The sequence below is a fragment of the Chanodichthys erythropterus genome, chromosome 3 (genome assembly GCF_024489055.1).
Source record: "Chanodichthys erythropterus isolate Z2021 chromosome 3, ASM2448905v1, whole genome shotgun sequence".
In the NCBI taxonomy this organism is placed as follows: domain Eukaryota; kingdom Metazoa; phylum Chordata; class Actinopteri; order Cypriniformes; family Xenocyprididae; genus Chanodichthys; species Chanodichthys erythropterus.
The window spans coordinates 32,252,764-32,280,645 of NC_090223.1; the positions used below are offsets into that span (position 1 = coordinate 32,252,764).

General features: G+C 44.1%; 1 protein-coding gene, 1 long non-coding RNA gene and 1 pseudogene across 3 annotated transcripts; 2 read left to right on the forward strand and 1 right to left on the reverse strand.

The window, feature by feature from the left end:
* Positions 1–326: 326 nt before the first annotated feature.
* Positions 327–5,233, reverse strand: LOC137011166 (uncharacterized). The gene is made up of 3 exons (XR_010893443.1): positions 5,102–5,233; positions 3,396–3,542; positions 327–449 (listed from the first exon to the last, which is right to left on the reverse strand). It is a non-coding gene; the product is annotated as an uncharacterized lncRNA (long non-coding RNA).
* LOC137011160 (uncharacterized) lies at positions 384–3,553 on the forward strand. Of its 2 annotated transcripts, XR_010893441.1 has the most exons (9): positions 384–473; positions 717–794; positions 1,018–1,050; positions 1,156–1,242; positions 1,470–1,567; positions 1,661–1,791; positions 2,474–2,581; positions 2,772–3,187; positions 3,426–3,553. XR_010893441.1 is itself a non-coding variant. In XM_067373814.1 (8 exons), exons 1-8 carry the CDS (start codon positions 384–386, stop codon positions 2,915–2,917), a joined length of 771 nt encoding a protein of 256 aa, XP_067229915.1. In that variant the 3' UTR covers positions 2,918–3,402. The 2 variants fall into 2 exon arrangements, 1 of the variants encoding a protein (XP_067229915.1); XM_067373814.1 differs by lacking the exon at positions 3,426–3,553 and having other exon boundaries at positions 2,772–3,402.
* Positions 5,234–8,491: 3,258 nt separating the features above from the next.
* On the forward strand, positions 8,492–27,523 carry LOC137017511 (sterile alpha motif domain-containing protein 9-like; annotated as a pseudogene).
* The last annotated feature ends 359 nt before the right edge of the window (positions 27,524–27,882 follow it).

The window sequence follows — 27,882 nt, forward strand, 5'->3', positions numbered from 1 at the left end:
AATAATAATAATAGTTGGGTTTCATTTACGTTATGCAAATGTATTTTTTTTTTTTTTACTTGCCTTTTAATTGACATTATTCATTGAAGACATGTCCATGGCATTTCAATAAATTACTCTGAAACTAAGATTACTCAAACAATATTACAGTATTTTTTGTTTTTGAAAGTTTTTTTTTTTAAAATACTGCTATCACATAATCACACTTGCCAAGTGTGTAAAAATGGAATAAAATTGAGAACTGCAAAGTAAATTAACAAGAACCTCCCCCATATTTTGGCTTTTGACTGAGGACAGCATCTCTTTATTATACAAAAATCTGATGTGAGGATGTGACGGTTTCAGGGGGAAGTCACAATGTTGATTTAATCTTATGGTGAAGTATGATCACTTTCAGCATGAACATGTCAACTGGAAAAGGAGTGCCACCTCCGCTCTGCCAGGGCTTTCTGAAGAAACGGAAAGACAAAATGGTATGAATATAATGTAAACATTGCTAGTTTTTCATGTCTGATTTCCAGGAATCGTTTGTCTTTTTACAGTCTAAAAGGTAGTAGTGGAATACTTATTTCTTATAATACTTTAAAAAGTATAGGAATTGCAGAACTAGTTGTTGAATTTCTTTTTTACACATTTTTATCCAATTTATCATCTAATTTATACTCATATGAACCTAAGGGAATCTCTTTTCTCAGTAATTCAATATATTTCCTCAGAGGCTTCGGTGGGTGACATACTGGTTCAGACTTTATAACACAACACTTTTTTTCTACACTAAAAAACATGGGAGTGCTGTAAGTATTTAAGTGTTTGATCTACTATTTTTAAAGTTTTTGTGGTGCAAAATGGACCTCAGAGGTCAGACTTAGGCTGAAGATACAGCTTTTTGTGTAATGTGTTTGAGATTTTTTTAAAAAAAATGGTGAACCACTTGTTGAAGGGTCTACTTTAAATTTAAAATCCAAATATTCTTATTTTTAAGGTTATTAATCCATTGTTTTTCTTTAAACCCAACAGTTAGACCTCAGAGGACAATATTACATATATGAGGTAAAGTTGATTTGTAATATTATCTGAGTCATTGTGTAGATGCTAATGAACTGATTATTAGGAAGCCAAATAAGTGCTTCTCATGTTAATAACATGGCTTAACAGGTTCAGTCTGTGCGGGAGGTGAACAGATCGGAGAACAATCGCTATCTGTTTGAGATCACAATGAAAAATGGGAAGAAGAAAATGCTGGTGAGTTTTCACGTTGATCAAGAGAGTGTCTATAACCTGTTTGAGGATGTGGTCTGCCATTAACCACCTGTGAATAGTGTTATTTTGCTGAGACTAAGATTGGACTGTCATAATAGTTTCAGAAAGGAACAGGCATTGCACTGTGATTGAGGGAGTTATGAATGCTCTCTTTAAACCTTTTTTGTCCATAAACATTTGCAGTCCATTTGTGAATTGTGTGCTAACAGGCTGCAGATACAGCTGATGTCAGGCAGGAGTGGATGGACCAGCTCTGGAAAGCTATGCTTCTCAACGGGCCCGACAGAAGTGGATCTGTCTCCAATGGGTACCGCTGCACTTCATGACGCATCATGTCAGCGGTTGTATTTGAGATTTATAACACGATGAATGTGTTGTGTGTGTGTGTTATTGAGATTAGGGAGTTGGTGCCAGATAACAACCTTGAAACTCAGTCTAGCTGGTGTGAAGAATCAAATACTGAGACCGGCAGTGGTTCAATGGACAGTAGATGTCTCTCCATTGGTCAAGAATCATTCCAGTCCTTCACTGGTATGTCCCGCATTAATAATGCAACTTTTTCCAGTTCCACTTCCTGCTGAAAACTAATGTTTTTCTGTAATACCCTCTGACGGTTATACACAACTGTGACTCTTAAAGTCGACAAGAAACAAAACAGCTTCTCGAACAGAAAAAAAAAATAACTTTGGCATAAAAATTTTGTCCATCTGGAATTGACTGGATGGTTGTGGTTTGCTATTGCTTTGATCTCATGTGAGTGACAGATTGTCCCTCGCTTGTGCCGAGAGAATATTGATGCAAGAAGGAGGGAAAAGTTATTTTGATTAAAGATTACAAGGGCAGATTAATTAAGAAAATAAAGATGAATTCCATGAAAAATAAGAACTGTACATTTCGGTTTCATGGTGACATGTTAAAAGCTTAAAGGGTTAGTTCACACAACAATGAACCATTCAATTTAATTTGGGTTTTTATTCACGTATAAACTTTGATCAACGCTCATACATAGAGCACGTCAAATATGGTGTAGGGAAGCTCAAACATGCTTGCTCGATGCAAGAGATCCAATGAGGTTTGTTCTTGCGTGTCACATGTACAGTTGAGCTTCCGTTGACCATATTTGATGTGCTCTATGTATGCACATTGACCAATGTTTATATGTGAATAAAAGCCTTAATTATATCTGTTCATCAGACATATTTTGTGTCCTCAGATGCTAATGAGACACAAGAAAGTCTGCATACAGACAATGAAATGGAGCAAAGTACTGAGGAGTTTATACTGACTGACTATGAATACGACGTTCTACCATCTCGAAAACGTGTGTATAATGAACTTTCTTAATATATGCTTTGTGAAATAAAATACAGTATTTTAGCATAGAATGTTCACATTTCTGCATTTAAGTTTGATTTGCCTGCTGTATAATATTTATTAATTGGTAAAAATGATTGTTTTAAACTATTACTCTTGATAACTGACTTATGATTGTTTCTAATAATTGACTTCAGTTGCTGAAGAAGCTATTTATGACACTCCCCCTTCCACGTGGTCAACCAATAAAGGCGAGCATGGCAAGTCTCCACCCACTCGCATTATAAATTTACACTGTAAACCAGGGGTGTTCAATCCTGCTTCTGGAGGGCCACTGTGCTGAAGAGTTTAGCTCCAACGCTAATTAAAAACACCTGAATCAGCTAATCGAGGTCTTACTGTTGGCTAGAAACTTCCAGGCAGGTGTTTTAAGGCAAGTTGAAGCTAAACTCTGCAAGAGAGTGGCCTTCCAGGACAGAGTTTGGACACGCTTTAAACTTTCATATATTCTGCACACAGTCTGCTGTGATTGTTTTCCACTTTACAGAGGTGACTGAGAGCATCTATGATGTCCCAAACTCCTTGATTAGGAAACTGACTGAACATACAATTGGTAAAATCTTAACAAATTACAGGATATGGTCATTTCTACAATATTTGTGTTGACTCCAATGTTATGCCTCTGTCAAATTGCATCAAATATCTATAGGATTTTCATGTCTTGATTTCTTTATCATGTGTCTGCAGAGAGTAATAACTTGGTCAGCTCAACATATTTGCTTTATTATTACTTAAAAAGAAAAGAAATGTACTTAACAAACCAGTGGGTGTGTGATGTCTTTTTTTTGCAGAATCTCACAGCAGTGAGAGTCCTGAGAGCGGTGGTCTTTTGAATGACATGATAGCCTGTTTGGACAGTGAATCTGCGGCCTGGGTCAAAACTGCTCCTCTTTGAACCTTGTTGGTCACTTTGAGAAAGACTGAGATGATAAATATTTGTTCATGATAAAACCAAATTGTCATCACGCATGTAGACCAATGGCAATGGATTATGTTCATTTAAAACTGTCAATAATCATCTGTTATTCAAAATAAATGTCATTTCAAAACAAATGTTTTATCAAACAAGTTAACATTTCAATAGAATGTTTAAACCTCTAGTGTCACAGTTTCACATGACAAGTCTATTTACAGGATAGGAAAGAATTCTTTTCAAAACATGAATTTGTCCAGTTTCTCTAAATTATTCATGGGCTTAAAGTCCTGTCCATACCAATGTAACTGAAAAATGCAAATGTTTTCTTTTCTTTCTTTTTTTTTACCCAGGTTACATAATCAGTGGATAATTATTTTATCTTATTTTATTACATTTTACATTTTCTAAATCATGACTGTAAAAATTATTATTTGAAAAAATAATTTAAAAAAATCCCCTATGTAATTTATTCAAATGATAATTTCTGAAGTTACTATGTATTACAAATAAAATTAAACGAAATTTGAGAAAATAATTTTCCATTGCAGAATGGAAATGAAATAAAAATGAAACCCGAGAAACTAAAAAATGATGTCAACCATGTTCATGTGTTTCTTTTCTTCACTCCACCTTTTTTTCTGCTAAGGGAAAGCGACGTCAATGCATACCCTGTAGCGCAGTTTACTGCACTTTGATATTATTCTCGTGATTTCCCTGAAGCGGCTAATAAATTGGAAGTCTCGCAGAAAACATATAAAAATATGGGTGTCTATGGTTTGGTTTGTACTCGCACATAAATAGGGTAGGTTGAGCTTCTCTCAGAACTTTAGCAGAGAGAATGGGTTAATTACTGTACATCCTTGTGGGAGACAGTCCAGAATGTGTTCAGTTGCACTTGTACGTAAGTTTGTTTTTGCCTTTTCCTTATGTTGTTTAATGTTTTAGAGCAGGGGTGGCGAACGTCGGCCCTGGAGAGCCACAGCAGAGTTTTGCTTCAACCCCAGTAAACACACCCGAACAAACTAATCAAGGTCTGAAGGGTTATGAAGAAGCTATAGACCCCTTAAAAGTTTGTAAACATTGCAACGTTTCCTGGTGGGCGGGGCTTAGCTGGAGGCAAAAAGAGACGCTGGACTCAATGTTGACAAGCGGAAGCTAGCATGTTTTAGGACGGATTTATTAAACATAGATGCAGAAGAAGTTTCAGAACTGTCCGAATATGTACAGTCACTGACTCTGTGAGACCGTGACATTTATTTTTGTAAACTAACTTAAGTTTTGGATATTTCCTAGATAACATATGAATTACTTTCGGGTGGTTCGGGGAATTTTGTCAAGGCATATTGTATAATGTAACCTAACGCTGGGCTAACTATGATTATGGCTAGCAATGTGGATTATTTTAAGAGACACATCTATCGCTGTATGTTTGTTTAACATTTAAGCTAGCTAGTGCACTGAAAGTTGGTGACTTTTCACCAATAAAATAGAAACTTGCTGTTTGTACTAGATAAAACCAACACACCATTACATATGCATCGATTATTTTACCTGATATGAAGTGTGCACTGCAAACACGAGTATTATTTATGATCGTCTCCGTCCAGTCTATCTTTTTGATTTCTGTGAAGAAATGTCTGCCGGGATCTGGTAAAACTTTAGTTTTGAACCAAAAGTCCTGTTCCTTCTATTCTGGCAGTCAAAAACACAAGACGACAACATTTTAAAGTCAAAACCTCAAACTTTTAGCGCGTCCGCTATTAGTTCTTATTTATGTTTTGCCTCCAGCTAGAGCGGTGACGTCACAGTGACGTAGGCGATTAAGGGGTGAGTTTTATCAGGGCTGGAGCTGAACTCTGCAGGACTTATGCTGTGTTCACACCAGACGCGACTTGAGCGAATAAATCGCGCTATTCGCGCGTAGTTGGACGCTTGAACATTTTGAGTTTACTCGCTTCATTCGCGCGTGAAAATCCCTTCACAACAGACGCGAATTCGCGTCATGAGAGGGGCTCTCCCGCTCCTTTATGTGTCCCAGACTCTCCAACTGCTTTCTGCACACTTCCTCTGAATAAACACAACTTGTCAGTGGGGAAATAATTGTAAATTACAGCGAATAAGCTCAATTGGTCGTCTTTAGTTGGCTTGTAGTCTTAATATGTATGTATATATATGTATAGCTCAAATTGAGTAAAGACCGTTTTTTACAACTTATCAGATTGTCCGACCTCCTCACTCACTTTCTTTCAAACACGATCCTTTTTATTTCTGTTTCTATAAATGTATAGATGTACAGCGACGATGATTTTGTCCTCCATTGTTGTTTCGAATTTCTGCCTCAGCTCGTTACGTCACGTCACTACTAGAGCAAGCTCCTGATTGGTTAACGCGGCGCGGAAATTCGCCAAAGTTCAGATTTTTCAACTTGCGCGATTCGCGCGAATCGCGTCATTCGCCGCGAATCGCGCCGCAGGATGTCAATTCATTAACACACAGCCATTAATGTCTAAACCGCTGGCCACAAAAGTGAGCACACCCCTAAGTGAAAATGCACAAATTGAGCCCAAAGTTTCAATATTTTGTGTGGCCACCATTATTTTCCAGCACTGCCTTAACCCTCTTGGGCATGAGTTCACCAGAGCTTCACAGGTTACCACTGGAGTCCTCTTCCACTGCTCCATGAAGCTGGTCATCATTTCTTCAGTGTTGTCACATGAAAAGATATAATAAAATATTGACAAAAATGTGAGGGGTGTACTCATTTCTGTGAGATACTGTATAAATGTAGTGGGTAAAATGTAAGGGATAACGGCCTGCCTGTTTTTATTGTGAAGTAAAATCTAACATGGTGATTGGTACACAGGTGAAGTCATGGTCGTATAAAAACCACATACTCCCTGTACAAGAAATATAAACACCAGTATGCTGTGAGGTAAAATTTGCATGTTGATCTGGAGGCTTGAGGCGTCCCTATACCACAGTAAATGGTGTCAGAAATAAAACAAAAAAAGTTTGGAAAGACAGCATTGTTTTGCAAATCTGTTTCTTACCTTTAAAAGAGAACAGATAAACAGTTAAAACTTCTTAAAAGTTGAAAACAGTTATAAAATTATGATCCACTTCTAGGTCAGATTCTAACCACCTGGTAATTAGGTTTGATATGTACTTTGAGCTGTCTGTTGTTACAGAGGGAAAACATATACATGCAGAAAGTAAACACAATATATATTTTTAAAATCATAAATAAAAAAGCTATGGTCATTCTTAAAAGAAGATGTCAAAGAACATGTCATTCTTTCATTGGTTTACTAGGCCTAAACCAAATTATTATATAACCTGCCTAGTGCTAACTACTGAATTTCAACAGATTTGGGCATAGTAACGTTAGATGGAATTTCAAAATGGAATTTGAAAATTGTCATATTTCTAAATAAACCACCATGGCTTAGTCTGATAATTTACTCACCCCCATGTCATCCAAGATGTAAATGTCCGTCTTTCTTCGGTCGATAAAGAAAGATAAAGAGCTAGATAATTAGATAGATCACCTCTGCAGAGTTATACACGTACATGTTAGCTGTGATTAGCTCTATTAAACGGCCTACCGTTAATGAATAACTAACTATATAAACACATCTTGGCACAATCAAAAAGTATGGACACTTTCAAAACTTTAACATATATTTAATCATGATAATTACTTACAGTCGTAAACTAAATCATGAATCTATCTCGACTATATTAATAATCAAATGTGAACTTACATTGATCAGCGTAAACGTTGGCGCCGGCGACCACTCCCAGCAACTTCACAAATATGCCGATTCTTCTGGAGTAGCGCGCTATATAGTGGGAGGAGTTGGATCTAGATCCAACTCCGCCCCCTGGATCTCATGTTCTGCAGTGAGGACCATCTCGTCAATTCGCGTCTTTGCATTGACTTAACATGTAAATCACTCGCGCTTACCGCTTCATTCGCGTCCGGTGTGAACGCACCATGAGGCTCTCGAGGACCGGAGTTCACCACCAATGTTTTAGATTAAATGTTGCGTGTCGCAAAGCAAGTTATTGCTTTTGAAATGGGAGAGGCCTACTACAAGAGTGTGTCTTTAGACAATAAACAACTTAACACATTGACTGACGTGTCATTAATACTGTGCCGTTAACACAGGTTGTATTTAAGATGCAAATGTTACTTGAATTTTCTAGAAAAACTTAATTTTAAAAGATTTGTTTTATTTTTATTTTTTTTCTGTGTGTGTGTGAATTAGATGCAAGAAGTATGCTACACACCACATCCACTGTTGTAATTTTAATAAATTTTCTGTAAGTGTCAGGAATGTATATTTTGTCATTAAGGGTAAATATTGTTGGAGTCATCTTTTGTCAGACTATATATGTCAAATATGTCTATTAAATCACTGAAATAAATTCCCAGTCTAAGAAAAATTATGGCTGTTGGGTGTTTTCTTCATGTTCAGTTTCAAATGAGACACTGATTATATATCTGTCAGCTATGGTTATCAACAGATTACTATGAAATAAATGTTAGATAAAATCACTTCTGGTGGCCATTTTTTGTCCATTTGGTAATAATATTATTAAGGAAATGTGAGGTCCATACTCTTCCAAGATCTAACTAAATCAAATCATATTTTACTGTAGATATTTTACACTGCAAGTCTTAATGCACAGATCCGATCTTTTGACCATATCCGATTTTTTTCGGACGACGTGCTTACATTTCTTTAAAAAGACCTGTATCCGATGTCTCTTTACACTTGGCATGCACTGATGCATATGCCATCACAAATCAATTTCAGTGTTACACTTAGTAAAATTTATTGACATGGCATTCATATAGAAACCCTTTTAATGCAAGTTACATCCCTACATCAAAATAATACAAATTCTTCACGACAGCATACGTACTGAATAATTACTCGGGTAGATATTATGTTAAACACCTCACAGCTTCTGGGTTCGAATCCGCTGTCCTGTACTAGGTTTTTTTACTCATTAAAACCAAATGCGTTCATCAGTGATTGTATATCAAGGGCAGGTACAACTTTCTGTGCTTTTTATTTTGTGGTTTCAATGGAACAAAGTGGGTAGGCCTACAGTCACCACAACTGGACTGAAGCGCGCGCCTGTGCACGAGCCGACGTCACTGACAACAGCGGCAACGAGCACTCAGTGTGATTTCAACAGCAACACATTTCAACCTCAGATCGCCTTTTATTTAACACAAACAAATGAAATGAGTACTCTGACAGTCAACTAAAGATGTTCCGTTTGTTATAGGTATGTCTGTACCGCGAAATGTTAAAAAAACAACTCACTTTTCTATGACGCAGGGGAATATCCGATCTGTCCGGCAGGCACAAACGCACGTATCCGATTCATATTCATTGCGTTCGCATAGGATGTAACTATTGCATTAAAAGGGTTTCTATATGAATGCCATGTCAATAAATTAAACTCAATGTAGCCTACCATTGAACATCGGATACAGGTAACTTTGTAAAGAAATGTAAGCACGTCGTCAAAAAAAAAAAAAAAAAAAAACCGGATATGGTCAAAAGATCGGATCTGTGCATTAAGACTTGCAGTGTAAATGCAGCCTAAATGGTTGATCACAGTGATGTTTTTATGAACATTTTGTTTTCAGTCAGTCCACTCCCTTGGATGACACCCAAACAGGACTCTTCTCAGAGAATGCTCCTCAAAGCAAAAATATTTCAGGTTTGTTTCCTTTGTTGTGTTATAAAGTAAATAGGCTACATCTTTTTTTTTTTTTTGTCTCTATCCTTGGTATATTCAACTGTTCAAGTCTGAATTTGCATTCTTTAGTTTAATTTAGGTTAACTGCTCCTTTTAGAGCAGGCTCAGCATTTGTATTGGACTTTGTCCTCATTGCCAGTCTCAATAATTGAATGACTTTATTAGTACAACAGAAGAAAAACTAATTGAAAATATAATTATGTTCAAAGATTGCTCATTTATTTATTGTAAGAGGAGCTAACATTGAAGAATGAATAGAAAAAAATAGGAAGGTGGCTATTAGACTGAACAAACTACATGTTTCAAAGCTGTGTAAAATCATTTAAATATATGATGCAAATATAGTACATTTATTTTCTTTGTTTCAGCATTCATGGCACAAAAACTTGCTCTTTGAATATTCCCTACAGAATGGGTGAGTATTTATAATAAAAAACATCCTTAAATAAGCTAATTCTCATCCATTTTGAACCATATCATATTCTGTAGTTTTGGTTTAGTGAATGTAATTATTATAACAACTAACAGTACATTTGTCTGCTAACAGCCAGTTCCCTTTCGAGAACAATAGGTTACTTGCGTAACCCCGGTTCTCTGATAGCATTAAGTGAGGTGTCTCACTGTGGGATACGCCCCTTCCGCGTATTCGTCAGAAGCTCTATTACATTAAGCCAGCCCCAATTGGCTGGCAGACGTGACGTCGTGTCAGGGAGTGGCTTCCCCACCCTTAGTATAAAAGGAGCGACACAACGTCACTAAGACATTCAAAACAAGCACACCTCTTCCTCGCTTCACACAGCAAGGAGGGTGATCTGGTGAGACACCTCACTTAATGCTATCAGAGAACCGGGGTTACGCAAGTAACCTATTGTTCTCTTTCAAGCATACGTTTCGGTGTCTCACTGTGGGATATCCTAACTCCCGTATTGCCAGATAGCCTGTCTCGAAGTCTCCTGCCAACCACACCACAATCACTGTATCCGTGGCCGAATGGTCATGACTCGTGATTCACGTTCCGACACTCAAAACTGCATGTGCTAAAGTTTGAGCTGTAACGTCCAGTTTATAAAACCTTGCAAATGTATGCGGCGAGGACCAACTCGCCGCTTCACAAATGTCCTGTATCGTGACTCCTTTAAATAGAGCCCACGAAGTTGACATTCCCCTTGTCGAGTGTGCGCGTAATCCAGGAGGGGACACAAGACCCTTACTGGAATATGCCAACGAAATCGCTTCTACTATCCAGTGCGATAGACGTTGCTTAGTAATCGGCTTCCCCGTACGAGGTTTCGTCCAAGATACGAAAAGCTGATCGCTCTCCCTGAACCCTCTAGTTCTTTGTGTATAAATGCGTAAAGCACGCACTGGGCACAACGCATTCAATTTTTGTTGTTCTGATGAAGCAAAAGGTGGTGGATGAAAGGCTCTCAGCTCAAGAGGAATGATAGCACCAAGTATTTTGGGCATGAATGCAGGATTGGGCTTCAGAACTACCCCTGCATCGCCAGGCATGAACTGCATACACGCTGAGTGCACTGAAAACGCGTGAATCTCGCTTACGCGCTTTGCCGAGGCCAAAGCTAACAGCAGCGCCGTCTTAAATGATAATATCTTAAAATCAACCTTGTCCAGCGGCTCAAATGGGGACATGGAGAGAGCATCAAGCACCAATCCTAAATCCCATGAGGGGGAAAGAGGTTTTGAAACTGGCAAAACGCGGCGCACGCCCTTCATAAACCTGCACACCAAAGGATGCTGCCCCACAGTTTTATTATCAAAACCAATATGGCAAGCAGATATAGCGGCCAGAAACACTTTTATGGTTGAAAACGCTTTCCTTTGATCTATCAAATCCTGAAGAAATGATAGGAAAACTGCCACTGAACACTGAAAAGGGATTTCGCGTTTGGTTGCGCACCAGCGCTCAAACACGCCCCATTTGCATTCATAAAGAGACCTAGTTGACGAGGCTCTAGCATTTTGTATGGTTCTGATAACGCTGTCAGACAGGCCAGTTGTATTTAAATTGAACCACTCACGGGCCAGGCCCATAGTGCCAGGCGTTCTGGATGAGGGTGAAAAATCTCCCCTTCTGCTTGTGACAAGAGGTCTCTGCGCAGCGGGAGAGGCCACGGGTCTCCGTAAAGCATATGTATGATCTCCGCTAGCCAATATTTCCCTGGCCACCTCGGAGCTATTAGTATTAGTGTCAATCCCTCCTCCCTCACTCTGAGAAGTGTTGGGGATATCAACGCTATCGGTGGGAACGCGTAAAGGAGAGTGCGAGGCCATTCGTGCGCCAGCGCATCTATCCCCAGAGGCGCGCTCTGGTCTTTCAGGGAGAAAAACAGAGGACACTGAGCATTGTCGTGGGACGCGAACAGATCCACTGACGCCCTGCCGTATATGCTCCAAATCTGCTCGACCACCTCCCTGTGCAATTTCCACTCCCCGTAGAGGGGATTGCCCCTGGACAGCAGATCCGCACCCTGGTTCATGACACCCTGTACGTGCGTCGCTCTCAAGGATAAAAGATTGGCATTGCCCCATAGAATCAGTTTGCGTGCTAACGTGTGCAAGGGAAGTGATCTGAGACCTCCCTGTCTGTTTATGTAGGCCACAACTGTTGTGTTGTCCGTTCTCACGAGAACATGATGCCCCTTTAGAAAGGAGAGAAAATGCTTCAGCGTCAGAAAAACGGCTAGCATTTCCAAATAGTTTATGTGAAGACTGGACAGATGAGGACCCCATCTCCCATTCACTATCCTGCCCTCGTGAATGCCCCCCCAGCCGGACAACGACGCGTCCGTTGTTATGACTTTTCTGGCTCGAACCACGCCCATGGGAACCCCTTGAATCAGAAAGTTCGGGTGTCTCCACTGGCGCAATGCCAAGACTGCCTCTGACGTCACTCTCACTCTCCTTCGAGAATGACGTATCGGGTCCAGCCTCAGAGACGCTACCCAGCGCTGAAACTCTCTCATGAACAGTCTGCCTAAGGGAATAACTATCAGGGCTGAGGCCATCAGTCCTAACAGTCTGAGGCATGTGCGAAAGGAAACATTTTTCCCCCTCTGAAAATCTGTCATGCAATGAGTGAATTTTCTTACCCTGTCTTCCGACAGTCGCGCTTTGAACATTACCGAGTTTAGTGACAGCCCCAGATAAGTTATGGACTGCGTGGGGATTAAAACACTTTTTTCGATGTTTAATTTCAATCCCAGTTTCTGTATATGTCCCAGAAGCATAGCTGTGTGTTCTTTCGCTTCTCGCTCTGACCGAGCTGTCACCAGCCAATCGTCTATGTAAGTAGCGAGACGAATGCCTTTCTCCCTGAGCGGGGTCAGGGCCGCTTCTGTACATTTTACGAATACCCGTGGGCTGAGAGACAAGCCAAACGGTAGAACCAGATATTCGTATGCCACTCCACGGAAAGCAAACCTCAGGAATTTCCTGTGGGGTGGATATATCTTTATGTGAAAATATGCGTCTTTCAGGTCGATCGACGTAAACCAATCGCCCTGGCGCACTAGTTTCAGGAGTGTAGAATGAGTGAGCATCCTGAACTTGTACTTCCTTAAGTATTTGTTCAGTGCACGCAGATCTAATATGGGACGAAGAGCTTGAGTCCCTTTCTTTGGGACGAGGAAGTATCTCGAGTAAAACCCGCTGTGGCTCTGCTCGGTTGGGACCACTCTTATCGCTTTTTTGTTTAACAGAGAGGAAATTTCCTCCTGAAGAACATGCTTTAAGTCTCCCCGCACCTGAGAATGAATTATCCCTTTGAAATGCGGGGGGGAAGCGGCAAACTGCAGTCTGTACCCGAATTGTATCGTTTTTAATACCCAGCGGGACTGTGTGCATTCTCGCCAACTGTTTATTTGCAGCGTTCTGGTGCCATCGTGTGGCTGAGCGGTGGACGAGTTTGGGGTCTGTGCTGCGCATGCGTGGGGACTTAGCGCTTGGACAGAGTTTAAGCGGCTCATCACCTCTAAGGGGGCAAAAACTCCCCGAGGTGACGTTGTATTGTGTTCTGTTAATATGTTTTGCAACATTTTTTGGGGAATTGTGTTTTGCAACATATTCTGGGAATACAGTGAAAACTTTATTGAGTTCTGAACATGAAAAGTGCTTGTGACTTGTGGGTTGGTGTGCACCACTGCACCATCTCTTGTCCTTCTCACTGCTGTGCTTCCCCTGGCCCAACCGGGCTCTGTTTTCCACACAGAACATCTGGGAACTTCGAAACTCGTCCCTTGTCGAACGCTGAACATTTGGGGGTCGGGAGCTCGCGAACAGGGGGGCTGTGGGCTCCTTTCCCCGGGGAAGACCCCATCAAACTGCCTTCTTCTTCCTCCTCGCTCCCTGAGCGTGGGATTGAGGATGAGGTTGAGGAGCTGGCTGAACCGACTGAGCCGTAGCAGGCGGGAAGCTCTTTCTAGGCCAGGCAGTTCTCTGTTCTGGGACTCCGCTGTGACCCGCTGCATTCACATTCGGTCTCTGTCGCCTTGGAATGCGATAGCTGGGGGGTGGGCGGGTCGTAACTTGAGCGAAGGTCTGCCGAGGTGGCTGAGGGGGTGCAGTCTGCGTCTTCCTAGGCAAACAGAGCTGCAAAGCCTCATCGTCCCTTTTCTTTTCCTCGCATCTCTTTTGCATCAGCGTCAGAGCCGAGCCGAAGATGCCATCTGCGACGACCGGTGCGTCCAGGATGGCTTCTTTTTCCCTGTCAGAGAGATTTGCCAAATTAAGCCAACGTCCTCTCTCTTGAATGACCATTGTGGCCATGGCCTTGCCCGCGGCCTGCACCGCGCATCTCTGAAGACGGAGAGAAAGATCGGTAACTACACAGATCTCCTCCCAGTGCGTCTGACCTGGCGTGGTCGACGCTTCGTCCTGCAGTTCCGCTTGGTACGCGGTCAGCATTGAGATAGCGTTCAGAGCCCTGACAGAGAGAGCGACTGCCCTATAAGCGCGTTCCGTCATGCTCGACTGGAAACGGTCCGCTTTGGATGGCAATGTCGGATTCGCAGCCGCTGTGTGCTTTGGATGCAGATGCGCAGCGACTAATGGCTCCATGGGGGGCATTCGGAGAAGTCCTACTTTCTCCATTCCCTCCACATCGAGAGCGGATCCTCCCTGCACGGGCAATTTGCTGGTGAACGGTTTGTCCTTCCAGGTGATAGCCACCTCCTCCAGGAGCTCTGGAAACACAGGAAGGAGCTGCCGTGCTGCCCGTTTCGCACTCGGCAGCCTCTTGCCCTCGTAGCGAGACTTTGCAGTCTCCGCTACCACGGTCGGCCATGGAATGTTTAGTTTCTCTGCAGCGCGTTTGCACACATCTTGCAGATCAACACTGAGAAGCGGGGATGGTGCCCCGCCTGCGTCTTCCGTGGGTCCCGCCGTGGCGAGGGGTATTACCGAGTGCGCAGGGGGAAGGAAAGGGGAGTCCTCGAAATCCTCCTCTTCCTCAGAGAGGAGGTAATCCGATTGTCCCTCTTCCTCGAAATCGAGCGCGTCCTCCTCATCATCCGTACTGAGCACGTTGGGCAGAGGGACGCAAACATCGAGCTGTTCACCCCAAGATAAAGCTGCCGTGGTGGGCAGCTCTACAGGAATGGGTACCTGTGGAGTGGTAGCTGGAACAGGGCTAGGTGACATGAGGGGATCCTGGCCTGACAGACTAGCTTGGCGTGCTAGTCTGCGACGAAGGCTCTTCATTGTGAAGCGTGCGCAATGTTCACAGGAACCTGGGTTATCGATCGCCAGTTGAGCATGTTTCAGCCCAAGACATGCAGAGCAGACCTGGTGTGTGTCTTTGCATGAGATTTTGTTCCCGCATGAACAAAGTCGCACAGCATCTCCCTCACTAGCCGGAACAGCCTGCATTGCTGCAGCCATCGTATTAACGAACAATCCTTGCAATCGAAGGAGTCAGGCGAAGGATGGCTTGGTGGCCAGTCGTTCGTCCAGGAGTTCGTAGGCTTCTGGTGTGAAGCGAGAAGAGGTTTTTGAATGTCTTAGTGACGTTGTGTCGCTCCTTTTATACTAAGGGTGGGGAAGCCACTCCCTGACACGACGTCACGTCTGCCAGCCAATTGGGGCTGGCTTAATGTAATAGAGCTTCTGACGAATACGCGGAAGGGGCGTATCCCACAGTGAGACACCGAAACGTATGCTTGAAAGAGAACGGTCTCTCGACATGGCGTCAGAAGCTGACGCTTTGGGGACTCCCTTTTCTCCTAATTCTCCTGAAATCCTATTGCACAACGCCAGTGAAGTTGCAACTCTCACTGGCCAATGCCAGCCAAGACGGCGAAAGGGGCGGTACCCGCCTCTATATAATGCGCCGACCTGGCGGCATAAGCTCAGAATCTTCCTTTTCACTTCAACAATTAATAACTTCGACATTACTACGAGACAGCTGTGGAGAAGACGCGAAGTAGACGGATTACCCTCTCGGCGTTCCAGCATGTCTACCTTCTGCACGCTGTGTTCGGGGCCTATCGAGGCTCCGGACACCCACGAGTACTGCATTCTGTGCCTGGGACTCGCCCATGCAGAAGCAGCACTCACCGGGTCGGGCTGCCCGCACTGCGAGGATCTCCCAGTGCGGGTGCTGAGGGCTCGGAGGAGCATCGCCCTTGGTGACTGTCCTAGGCAACGTCCCACTGCCGCTGACGAGCCGCTGGTGGGACAGCCGCATAGGGGCGATGATGCGGGAATGAGGTGTGACTCACCACCCCGCCCTCCTGTTTACTTCACCGAGGAGGGTCTTCGACCCGCCCCCGGCGCGTCGGAGATGGTTTCGTTCGGCGCGGCGAGGGATGACGAACCCGAAGAGGCCATGTCCCTAACGGCGTCCGAGAAGGACTGGGCGGACAACCTCTTGGAGGAGCGCTCTGAGCCGGAGGGGCAGGTGGCGTTTCAAGACGAGCTTGTTAGGGTTCTTACTAGGGCCGTGAATGATCTCGGTCTTGAATGGGATTCTCCCGACGAGCCAGCGAAGAGCAAACTGGATTCGTGGTTCCTTCACTTGGGCCGCCGAGCCGCCGCTCCAAGGAAGCGAGCCCCTTTCTTTCCAGACCTGCACGAGGAGGTCGCTAGCACCTGGGCCGCGCCCCACTCGGCTCGCGCCCACGCCAGCGGCTCGGAAATATTCACAAAAGTTGATGGCGCTGAAGCCCGTGGTTATACGCGCATTCCGCCAGTCGAGGAATCTATCGCGGCGCACCTCTGCCCCTCGTCAGCTTCCCTGAAGGCAGGCGCTATGTTGCCGTCAAGACCCTGCCGTGTGACCGCGCATATCGCTGATAAGGCATACGCCGCCTCAGGTGAAGCAGTTTCAGCACTTCACACGATGGCGGTACTTCAGGTTTTCCAGGCTCAGCTCCTGAAATCCCTGGACGAGGGGGAGGCGGACCCCGAGGCGTTTAAAGATCTGCGCGCTGCGACTGATTTTGCCCTGAAGGCAACGAAGAAAACGGCCCAGGCGATCGGACGAAGCATGGGCTTTATGGTTGTGCTCCACCGTCATTTGTGGCTGACTCTTACAGAGTTAAAAGATGCAGATAGGAAGGCGCTGCTCAACGCTCCTTTATCTCCCTCCGGCCTTTTTGGAGATGCCGTGGAAGCGATTGCAGAGCGCTTCTCTGAAGCACAGAAGCGTTCCAGGGCGATGAGTCATTTCCTTCCGCGCCGGGCGCCCGCGCCGCCTCCAGCGCGCAGTAGATCTTCTTCGGCTTCAAACAGGCCGCCGAAGCGAGCTCCCTCTGCTCCCGCCCCTTCGGCGCCAGACCCGGAGCCTTCTGCACGTACCAGAGCACCCTGGCAGAGACCGCCGAAGTCGCGTCACGGCTTTAAGAAAGGCGGCCGCCCCGGCACTGCTCCTAGTTCTTCGGAACAGAAGCCTCGTTCCTGACGGGAGAGTGCAGAGGAGGAGGACGCTGAGCGAAGGACCCGCTGCGAAGCGTCCGAGGTGTTCTCGAGAAGTCCCCTTGGCGGTTGCAGGCGACTACGAGAATGTTTCTGTTGTAAATGTAATAAAGAATGTTACAACCTCACAAAAAGAGCTTTTTTCTCCTCCTCTAGCAGCGGCAGCTTCTCGCACTCTATACGCAGGCGAATCGCTGCAGATACAATCGGGCTCGCAGCTCTCCCGTGTAATCGGCGGCGCTCGCGCTCCGAATGTAGGTCCTCCGCCGCAGCGGAACACCCGTGTCAGTTCTTACATACACGACTCGCCGCCTCTCAACGCGCCCGTTCGTCAAGAGAGCTGTCAGCGCGCTACCCCAGTATACAGCGACATTGTCCTGAATACAGAAGGCGGGGTGCCCCGTCCTCTGTGCCAATTTGCGAGCGCTTGGCGGGCTGTTCCGGGTATTTCGGATTGGGTGCGGAACGTAATAGAGAACGGCTACACTTTGCAGTTTCGGCGCAGACCGCCCCGTTTCAATGGCGTGGTTATGTCGACAGTGCCGGCTCACAACGAGTCGGTGCTGAGGCAAGAAGTTCTCAATCTACTCGCAAAGCGCGCGATAGAAGTGGTCCCGCCAAGCGAGAGGGAGAGCGGGTTCTACAGCCGCTATTTTGTCGTTCCAAAGAAAGGCGGTGGCCTCCGTCCGATATTAGACCTGAGACCCATCAACCGGGCTTTATTCAAGCGCCCTTTCAAAATGACGACATTGAAACAGATCCTCGCGCAAATTCGGCCCGAAGATTGGTTTATTTCAGTAGACCTGAAAGACGCATATTTTCATATTCGGATCGCCCCTCGTCACAGGCGCTTTCTGAGATTTGCGTTCGACGGCACAGCATATCAGTTCACAGTTCTGCCGTTCGGATTAGCCCTGGCTCCTCGCACGTTTTCAAAATGTGTGGATGCAGCGCTTTCCCCCTGAGAGCGAACGGAATACGCATACTCAATTATTTGGACGATTGGCTAGTTTTAGCCCATTCGAAGGATGTGCTCAACGGCCACAAACGCACTCTATTGCTTCATTTGGAGAACCTGGGTCTATGCGTGAATACACAAAAGAGTATGTTATGCCCCAGCCAGTCAATCTCGTATCTAGGGGTGGAGTTGGACTCGGTCGCGATGAGAGCGCGTCTAGGTCAGGAGCGCGTTCGCGATTTGATGTCCGCCCTGAGTGCTTTCAGTCTGGGCCGTCCTGTAGCGCTGAAGGAATATCAGAGGCTCTTGGGACGGATGGCGGCGGCCGCGGCGGTATGCCACCACGGGTTGCTTTATATGCGCCCCCTCCAGTTATGGCTGAAAACTCAGGTACCAAGGAGGGCTTGGAGAATGGGCTATGCCCGCGTTGTGGTCACTCGCAGGTGCCTGAGCACGCTCGCGCCGTGGCGGAATCCCGACCTGTACCGACGCGGCGCCCAGCTGGGCGTGGTTACGCGGCGGAAAGTGGTCACGACGGACGCGTCGACGACGGGCTGGGGAGCTCATTGCGATGGCGTTCCAGCGTCGGGCTACTGGACGGAATCGGAGAAGACGTGGCATATAAATCGCCTCGAATTGAGGGCGGTCTTTCTGGCTCTTCGAAGCTTCCTCATACAAGTCCGGGGCCATCATGTATTGGTTCGTACGGACAATGTTTCGGTGGTATCGTACATAAATCGCCAGGGCGGAGTGCACTCGCGAGCCCTTTACGAGCAGGCTGCGCAGCTTCTACTGTGGGCCGACCACCATCTGCTCTCCATCCGAGCGGCGCATGTGCCGGGCCACCTGAACAGCGGCGCGGACATGCTGTCGAGGGACGGGATCCCTCAAGGAGAATGGAGATTGAACCCCGGGACAGTGAGAATGATCTGGGAACAGTTCGGGAAGGCGGAAGTGGACCTATTCGCGACGGAGGAGAACACGCATTGTCCTCTGTTCTTTTCTCTGTCGCGCTCTCCCCTGGGAGGGGACGCACTGACGATGCCATGGCCGAATGTTCGCCTTTATGCATTTCCTCCGCTGAAGATATTGTCACAAGTGCTGCACAAGATCAGGGAGGAGAGAGCGTCGGTGCTTCTAATCGCCCCGTACTGGCCGAACAGGCCGTGGTTTCCCGATCTGCTGGAACTGTTAACGGCTCCCCCGTGGATGATTCCACTGAGACGAGACCTTCTGTCCCAAGCGGGCGGGTCGATTTGGCACCCCAACCCCGAATGGTGGAAACTTCATGTGTGGGTAGTGCAAGGGAGCCGGTAGATCCGAGCGTTCTGTCTTGCCGTGTTATGGACACGATTACGGAGGCGCGAGCCCCTTCTACAAGGCGCCTGTACGCTTCTAAATGGGCAGTATTTGTGAAATGGTGCGAACTGAATGGTCTCGAACCGGGAAGCTGCCCCGTCTCAGGCATTCTAGATTTCTTGCAGCAGCGATTGGACGGCGGCAGTATGCCTTCCACTCTTAAAGTCTATGTGGCAGCTATTTCAGTTTTTCATGTCCTTATCGATGGGCGCTCGGTGGGCAGACACGACCTAGTGGTAAAATTTTTGAGGGGTGCAAGGCGACTAAGACCCTCTCGCCCCCCACGGTGCCGTCATGGGATTTAGCTCTTGTGCTCGAAGCGTTGACTCGGCCGCCTTTTGAGCCGCTCATGTCAGTCGGCTTAAAGGAGCTCTCACTTAAAACCGCGCTGCTACTCGCCCTCGCTTCAGTGAAACGCGTGGGGGATTTGCAAGCGCTTTCTATTAACGCTGATTGCTTGCAGTTTGGGCCAGATGATTGTAACGTCACACTCAGGCCGAGGCTGGGTTACGTGCCTAAATCACTGTCAACGCCGTTCAGAGCTCAAGTGATAACTCTTTCGGCTTTCACCCAGGAGTCAGTGGATAACGCGCCTCATCAGGAGTTATGCCCAGTGCGAGCTTTGCGAATTTACATTGACCGCACGGCTCAGTTCAGGCTCTCTGAGCAGCTGTTTGTGTGTTTCGGCGGCAGTACCAAAGGACGTTCCGTCTCTAAGCAGCGGCTATCGCATTGGGTGGTTGATGCGATCACTTTGGCCTATTCTAACCAAGGAATGGAATGCCCTATCGGCGTCAGAGCGCATTCAACGAGGGCGATTGCATCCTCGTGGGCATGGACTAAAGGCGTCACCATCAAAGATATTTGTATGGCGGCGGGCTGGTCGTCGCAGAACACCTTCGCCAGGTTTTACAACTTGGACGTGTGTTCTCTAGCCTCACAAGTCCTGGCGTTGAATACAACTCATATTCTACCTGCAGTTCCCGCCCATTAGCTGAGGCTGGTGGTTTCAACTAGGTCGTATAAGTGAATCTGGGGGCGGAGCCAGCGCCACACCCAGTAGCGACCTGGAATATGGGACACAGTTCCAGTAGTTCGTCTATGTCCTCGCAATGAGCAAGGGCTCACTATGAATTCTCTCATGTTACACCTACGCCAGCAACAGCTGCTCGTTAAGTGTATGTTCTTTTGCTGTGCCCGGCCTGGCCGCCCACATGCTTCAATACCCCGTATGTAGCCTGTATATTATTCTTGAATGCATACAGTGTTAGATGAGTAACCACGTTATAAGCATTTCGTAGGTGTGTACTCATTGGGGATTATGTTTTATTACTGTTCATAGTAGCTCCGCAGTGGCTGAGCTTTCCTTCTTCGCTGTTCCCACGGCGTTGTTCTATACAGTCCCCAAAGCGTCAGCTTCTGACGCCATGTCGAGAGACCGTTCTCGAAAGGGAACGTCTCCGGTTACTATGGTAACCTCGGTTCCCTGAGAGACGGGAACGAGACATGGCGTAGACTGCCGTGTTCACCGCTCAGGTCTGCTGTACTCTCGTTCAGTCGGAAGATTCTGAGCTTATGCCGCCAGGTCGGCGCATTATATAGAGGCGGGTACCGCCCCTTTCGCCGTCTTGGCTGGCATTGGCCAGTGAGAGTTGCAACTTCACTGGCGTTGTGCAATAGGATTTCAGGAGAATTAGGAGAAAAGGGAGTCCCCAAAGCGTCAGCTTCTGACGCCATGTCTCGTTCCCGTCTCTCAGGGAACCGAGGTTACCATAGTAACCGGAGACGATTTCCGTACTCATACATCATTTATGAAGATTATTAACTTATTTAGAGATTTTGCGCATACTTTAAAGGACATAATTATTTGTTTCAGCTTATGTGGTATTTTAATGCTCTTTACATAAATTGCCAATACTTTGCTCTTTCTAGACTACAGTTCTATACCATGCTCAGACTGGAATGAAAACCATGTTAGCTCATGGTTAAAGGCAATTGGGATTAAACCAGAGCACATAGAGAAACTTGAGAAAGAAGAGGTAACAGGACCTGTTCTTCTACATGTTACAAAATCATACTTAAAAGAACTTGGTTTTGGAGGTGGCCAAATACAGCTTTTGCTGTGTAAAAGAGATGAACTTTTACCACCAGACAAGTCAAAAACAAATAAAAAGAAACCCTGTTTTGATGGAGAACATGGAGAGGAGGCAAAACATGAAGCTGTGTCTTCCAGTGATGTCACTAGTCCTGAAGAAAACATCTCTATGAGTGATATTCCTGAAACATCTGTGTCATTGCCACAAAGTAGGTATCGGAAATTTAATGATAATGATGAACACTTCAGGTATATAAACATGCCATACTCCCACCAGAGACTGGAATAGACAATCTGATCACTCCATGCCATGAGTATAAATCTCTGGAAATTGCCTGTAAATTAGAACCAAGAAAGCTAAAGATCAAATTTGCCAGTGAAGTCATTCAATTTGCATGTGCGTGCATGAATATGCGTGCAAATGGCACAATCCATTTTGGAGTCATGGACAAGCCAAAAACATCATACAAACACGGAGAGATAATTGGAATACCAATTGAAGACAAAGAGGTCTTTGAAGATGCTTTAGACTACATTGAAAACTGTTTTCCAACACAACACTCTGATGCCAGAAAGTGTATCAAGCCTCCAAAATTATTTCCAGTAACTGACAAAGACAGTAAGGCCCAAAACTGGATTGTAGAAGTAGATGTAGTTCCCATGGTGAATATTGTGAGGGGGAAACTGTATAGTGCCCGTATTCCAAAGTTCAATGAGAAAACAAATAAAGTTGAATACGAGCAAAAAGCTTATTATCAAAGAGTCGGACCTAATACACCACGTGTTGCTGATGATGAACTTGTCAGTTTCGTTCAAGCTCTCGAAGACCTTGACCAAAAAAGAGAATTTGAAGAAAACAACCAGAATCAGATACTGGCTCATGTTAAAGTGGACTTAGGAAGAAAACTCTTAGTCCTTCTGACACATGGTAAGAAATACATGGACAAAACATTGCGTTACATTATTGTTTCAAACAGATTTGATCAAGAAAACCTACAAAACATCAAGTTCCTGGCCCACATGAATATCTTCTGTGTTTTTGATTATGACCCTGACTCAAAATTATCTGGACTTTGTCACAATTACCAAGAGCACCATGCTGTAAACCTTCACTTCCTGCGTGATTATGATCATAGGGAGAACACTGCTAACTTTGTCAAGAAGTTACAGCTCTTTGACAGAACAAGCTGGATATTCTGCAATGGTCGAAATGATTACATTGGAGGTGAGCGTCCATGTGATGAAAAAACCTGGATCAAAAACAAGAAAAAACTGTTGAAAAGAGCTATATCTGTGATCTGCAATGAGATTCTTCCCAAAGGATCATTTGTGGTGCTTTTCATTCTCACTTCTGACATTGAACAACCCCTTGTTGACACATTTCATGAATTCTATGCAGAAATGAGTGGCCATGAGGACATAGTTATCTTCTCTGAGTCAAGGGAGAATTATAAGAAATGGTCAAGCCATGCCCAAGTGTCTTGCTCAATGGATGTGCTCGAACAAATCAGTATTGTTGGTATGCCAATGAGTCACGTAGATGCCACAATTCAAAGCATTCAGCTAACCAGTCTTCAGGCCACAAGGTGTTTGCCCGTGTCAAACAGTGGAGTATGCTTTATAAAACCTGTGGATGAGGAGCATATGAACTCCTTAGAAGTAGTCAGTGTTGACCAGTGTGACGAAACAAACGTACATGTCATGGGACAAGAGCAAATCAAGAAAACTGAACAATACTTCTATCAAGGAGGGAAAATTGACTGGATGAATTTGTGGCTGGCTGACAGAAATCAATGTGGGGAAATCATCAAACGTGATGCATACACAGAAATCAACAAAATGTTGGAAGACCTTGAGCGGACTGACTCATTAAAACGGTCCATTGAAAATATCAACATATATCATCAACCTGGTAGTGGTGGAAGCACGGTGGCACGACAGATCCTCTGGAACTGGAGGGGGAAAATGCGATGTGCTGTTGTTAAGCAATCGTACCAGGCCGCAACTGTCTGTGAACATGCAGTACAGCTTTGGAAATACGAGGAGGTTGACAAGAATGCCTGTTTACCTGTACTTCTGTTGCTGGAGGATTGTAATGCAGACTATCAGGATGACCTCAGACGAGAATTAAGCAATGCAGTCACAACAATGAAAATAAGTCCATCGAAACTTTGTTTCATCATACTCTGCTGCAAAAGGTCACTTGATCCAGAAAGGATGTGTAAAACACTGCCTTTACGCACAGTCGGAGTTACACACAAACTGTCACCAGCAGAAAAGACACTCTTCTCAAAGAAAGCAGAGAGACTCGAGCTAAAGTTTGAACCAGAGTTTATACTCACTTTTGTGCTCATGAGTAAAGAGTTTGAACAGTCTTATGTCAAAGACTTTGTTGAAAACCTGCTGAAGGAAATTGATCACTCATCTCTTCAGACACAGTTGATCAAATTTGTGGCACTTCTGAACAGCCATATTGAGAATTCTCACCTGTCTGTATCACACTGTGAGGCATTCTTAGGTTTAGGAGTCCGGTTTGAAAAATCGGATAAAACAGCCAAACAGCCAACGTTCACATGGGCTGATGAAGTTCGATATCAAACATTTGAAAATTCCTTAAGTGAGCAAGCCAGGTTTTTCTTCATACAGTTAAAATCTAGCGAGACATACATCTCCTCTGTAAGAATAATTCATAATTTGATAGCCAAGGAGATTCTGGAGCAGCTCCCCAACAATCAGAGCCAAAGTGAAATAGCAATGAGTCTCCTTAAGGACAAAGTGCTGTTCGACCACAGATTTGGAAGGGATCACTTTCAAAAGTTGGTCAGAGATCTGTTTATCAAACGGACCAAAAAAAGCAAAGGAGATCCAAACGACAGTTGGTTTTCTCCTTTAATAGAGCATGTTAGGAAGAAAGATCTGGAGAAAGCCATTGACCTTTTAAAGGAAGCTCACACTCGTTTTGATGAGGATGCATTTGTTGCTCAGCAGCTTGCACGACTGCTTAATGAAAACAAACGCTTTGAGGAAGCAGAGATTTGGGCTAAAAGTGCCAGGTCTCGCCTCCCACAGCACACATACATACTTGACACACTGGGACAAGTATACAAAAAGTGGTTCTATGGAAAACACGATGACATTTGCAAGAAAGGGTCTATTCAACCAGAGGATGTTACTGACATCATTGATACTGCTCTTAAAGGAATCACTGCTTTTAGAGAATCTGAAAAATGCCCCCATTCACAGACCGTCTGCTTGAACAATTCATATTTCGGAGAAGTTGATATTGGATGTCGATTGCTTGAGCTCTTTTTAAATGTAGACATTTTTTCTACCAGAGAGGGAAACAGAGAGTTGATGGATTACCTGCTCACTGACTACATACCGAAGGAAGTACAGAAACCGTGGCAGAAGTTTCATGGACTTTTAAAAGGAATGAAAAACAGCATTAGAAATGCCTTGGAATGTATTTCTGAGGATCTTGCTCGCTTCCAGAATTACAGTTCTGAGGAAGAGGAGGAATTGGATGAAGGAGAACCTGAAACGGTAAATAATCCAAGAAAATGGCTCCTCAGGAAATGTGCTGTGTATGCCAAGTTATTCTTTGTTGACACTCAAGAGGATCAGGCTTCTGATACAGACACATTTTCCCCGTTAATGAGACAAATGAAAACTTTACAACTCGGAGGTGGTAATGTTACAACAATTCTTTACCTGCTCTCTGACAACAGTAAACAAAGAGCTGGAGCAAAGCTTGAGGAAATAATTAGCCTTTTCCCAGCTAACTTGAAGAAGGATCTTGACCAGACGGAGCTCATAAACTTCATCTTCTGTCAGATTGCGCTCTCCTGTGCTTCACCTGGCTCTGGGAAACTTCTTACCATTGAAGAACTTCAACATCTCAGCAGGCGGTTTTGCAGCGAAAAGAGAACTGCCTTACCAGATACTGCATATTTGCTCCTTTCACTCTTATTTTGGCCAGAGGACTCTATGGGCCAAGAGCCCTCCAATACAAGAAGCGATGTTGCCACAAATGCAATAAAAGCACTAAACAGATATTGTGCTGCCTCAAGAAAAGGAAGGATTTTCACTCACTTTCTCCTTGGAAAAGCAAGGGGTCTGAATAAAATTGTGCACAAGACCACAATTGAAAAATTGTGCAAGGGTACCCTCAGTGAGAGACGCCTCAAGTGGAAAGGCGGTGAAGTGTGGACAAACACAGACGTGGTAAAAGTGCTTAAACGTGTTATTGGATACACTGACAATGGAAATCTGTTTGTTAGGGTATCCGATCAAAGCAACATCAGAGTCATTCCACTTTTTTCTGCCTCCGTGCCAAATTCAAATGAGAATGTGACCTTCTACTTGGGGTTTTCTCTTCACGGATTAGTGGCGTTTGACATCAAGGTGGCAGAGTGAAAGCCTACCTGAAACTACAACTGAGAGTTTCCATATACAGCATATAATGAATTCAAATCACTGTAAGGGAGCTGAATGATATGAATATATATAGAAGAATATGCATCTGTATTTGTATATTAATTTTGTGATTTTTGACGTTTGTCTCTTAAGCCCGGGATACACTGCACGATTTTAGCAATCCTATAAGATCATTACAAATCACAATGTGCGACATGGATCTATTAAACTTGGGTACGAAATGCATGTAGACTGTACGATGATGACACCTGTTGATTCGTAGGCTACGATGCAAGTTTCTATAGAAAGAATAAGAATATGTTATATTTTCTATAAAGAATAAAACATCATCAGCATGCACTAGTGGTAAACAAAAAGACCACGTTGAATCACACTTTGGCAGTTGTAGTTTTTATGTGTGCTGAAAAAAAAGGAAGCGGCGAAAGAAGGGAAAAGAGCTTGAGATAAGCAGTTTTAAGTTTTAGCGCCATGTTGTGTTGATTTCATGTCGCATTTTCATTGGCTGGTCAGTAGAAGTAGGTCGTAGCAGTAGATACACTGTGCGATGATCATGCTGAATTTCTGACACTGTCAGAAAATGATCGTAAGCTGTCATTGGTCGCAAGACCGGGAAAACGGCCATCTTTGAACCTCTCACACTGTACGACATAGGACCACTGATTAAGAGCCACAATCAAAGAAGTCGCCACGATTTTTTCACGATGACAATCTTTTGTCTGGGACAGCCGAAAATCTTGCAGTGTATCCCGGGCTTTAAACCTGTTTTGAGGGAATATTGTTGAATGATAAAAAAAAAAATCTTTATTTTGAATTTTATTTCAGTTGGAAATGAAACATTGCAATGGTACTGTTGCAGCAAATAATGTTTTACAATGTTTGTTTTTTTTTTTTTTATCCATGCTATCATTTAATCCTATATTTTTCAAGGAGTGATTTTCTCTTGATTTTCCACTTTGGTGGCACATGTAAAAAATGATAAAAGTCATAACTAACTTTATATACTTAAGATGCATTGTTGTTATTTAGTGATATTTCCTTGAATTTGTCAATAGGTAGATGTTTAGGGAAAAAAAATGTTGGGGGGTTGGTGACTATCAGTTAAATTCAATATATATATATATAAATTTGTATTACATAAACTTTAGAAATGGTTGTAGAAATATGCCTGATATTGCATTACAAAACTGATCTGTTACCATGTTGAAGAACAGTAGTTCCAGCATGCAATGGATCTGTATTGTCCTGTGATACATGTGTGGTAATAAATGATTGTTCCCTCCAGCCAAGACTCCTACTTATTCTGTCCCACTGACGTTCTTTTAATATAACAATGATGTAAAGTAACATGCTACAACAATCTAAAAATGGCTCCTATACTGACTAATACAAGTATTTTTGTACAGCTTGTGATTATTTTCCCTGCCTATCCCATCCTGTATGAGCTGTTTGAAGTGTAAGCATTTAGATAAAGTATTAAAACTACAGCTTTGCATTAATTTAGTGTTATTTTAATTCTTGCATGAATTTAAGAATCAAAGTTAACGATTAACAGTAACTATATCTACAGAGTGCTGAACATTTCTATAATTTACAAATTCACACAAATTAAATGTTCCTGGAACACATTATTCACAGTACAGTCATGTAAACAAGAGGGGGAACCACACATTATGATAATTATACACATTATTGCCACTTACAGCTGCAGCCTATTACAACATATACATCATGTTTAAAGGGTTAGTTTACTCAAAAATGAAAATAATG

Excerpts from the sequence above, each read along its gene's own strand:
- LOC137011160 (XM_067373814.1), top strand. The coding sequence starts at position 384 with ATGATCACTTTCAGCATGAACATGTCAACTGGAAAAGGAGTGCCACCT. Across the intron at positions 1,243-1,469 it reads ATGGGAAGAAGAAAATGCTG|GCTGCAGATACAGCTGATGT; the intron begins GTGAGTTTTCAC and ends GTGTGCTAACAG. Across the intron at positions 1,568-1,660 it reads AGTGGATCTGTCTCCAATGG|GGAGTTGGTGCCAGATAACA; the intron begins GTACCGCTGCAC and ends TATTGAGATTAG.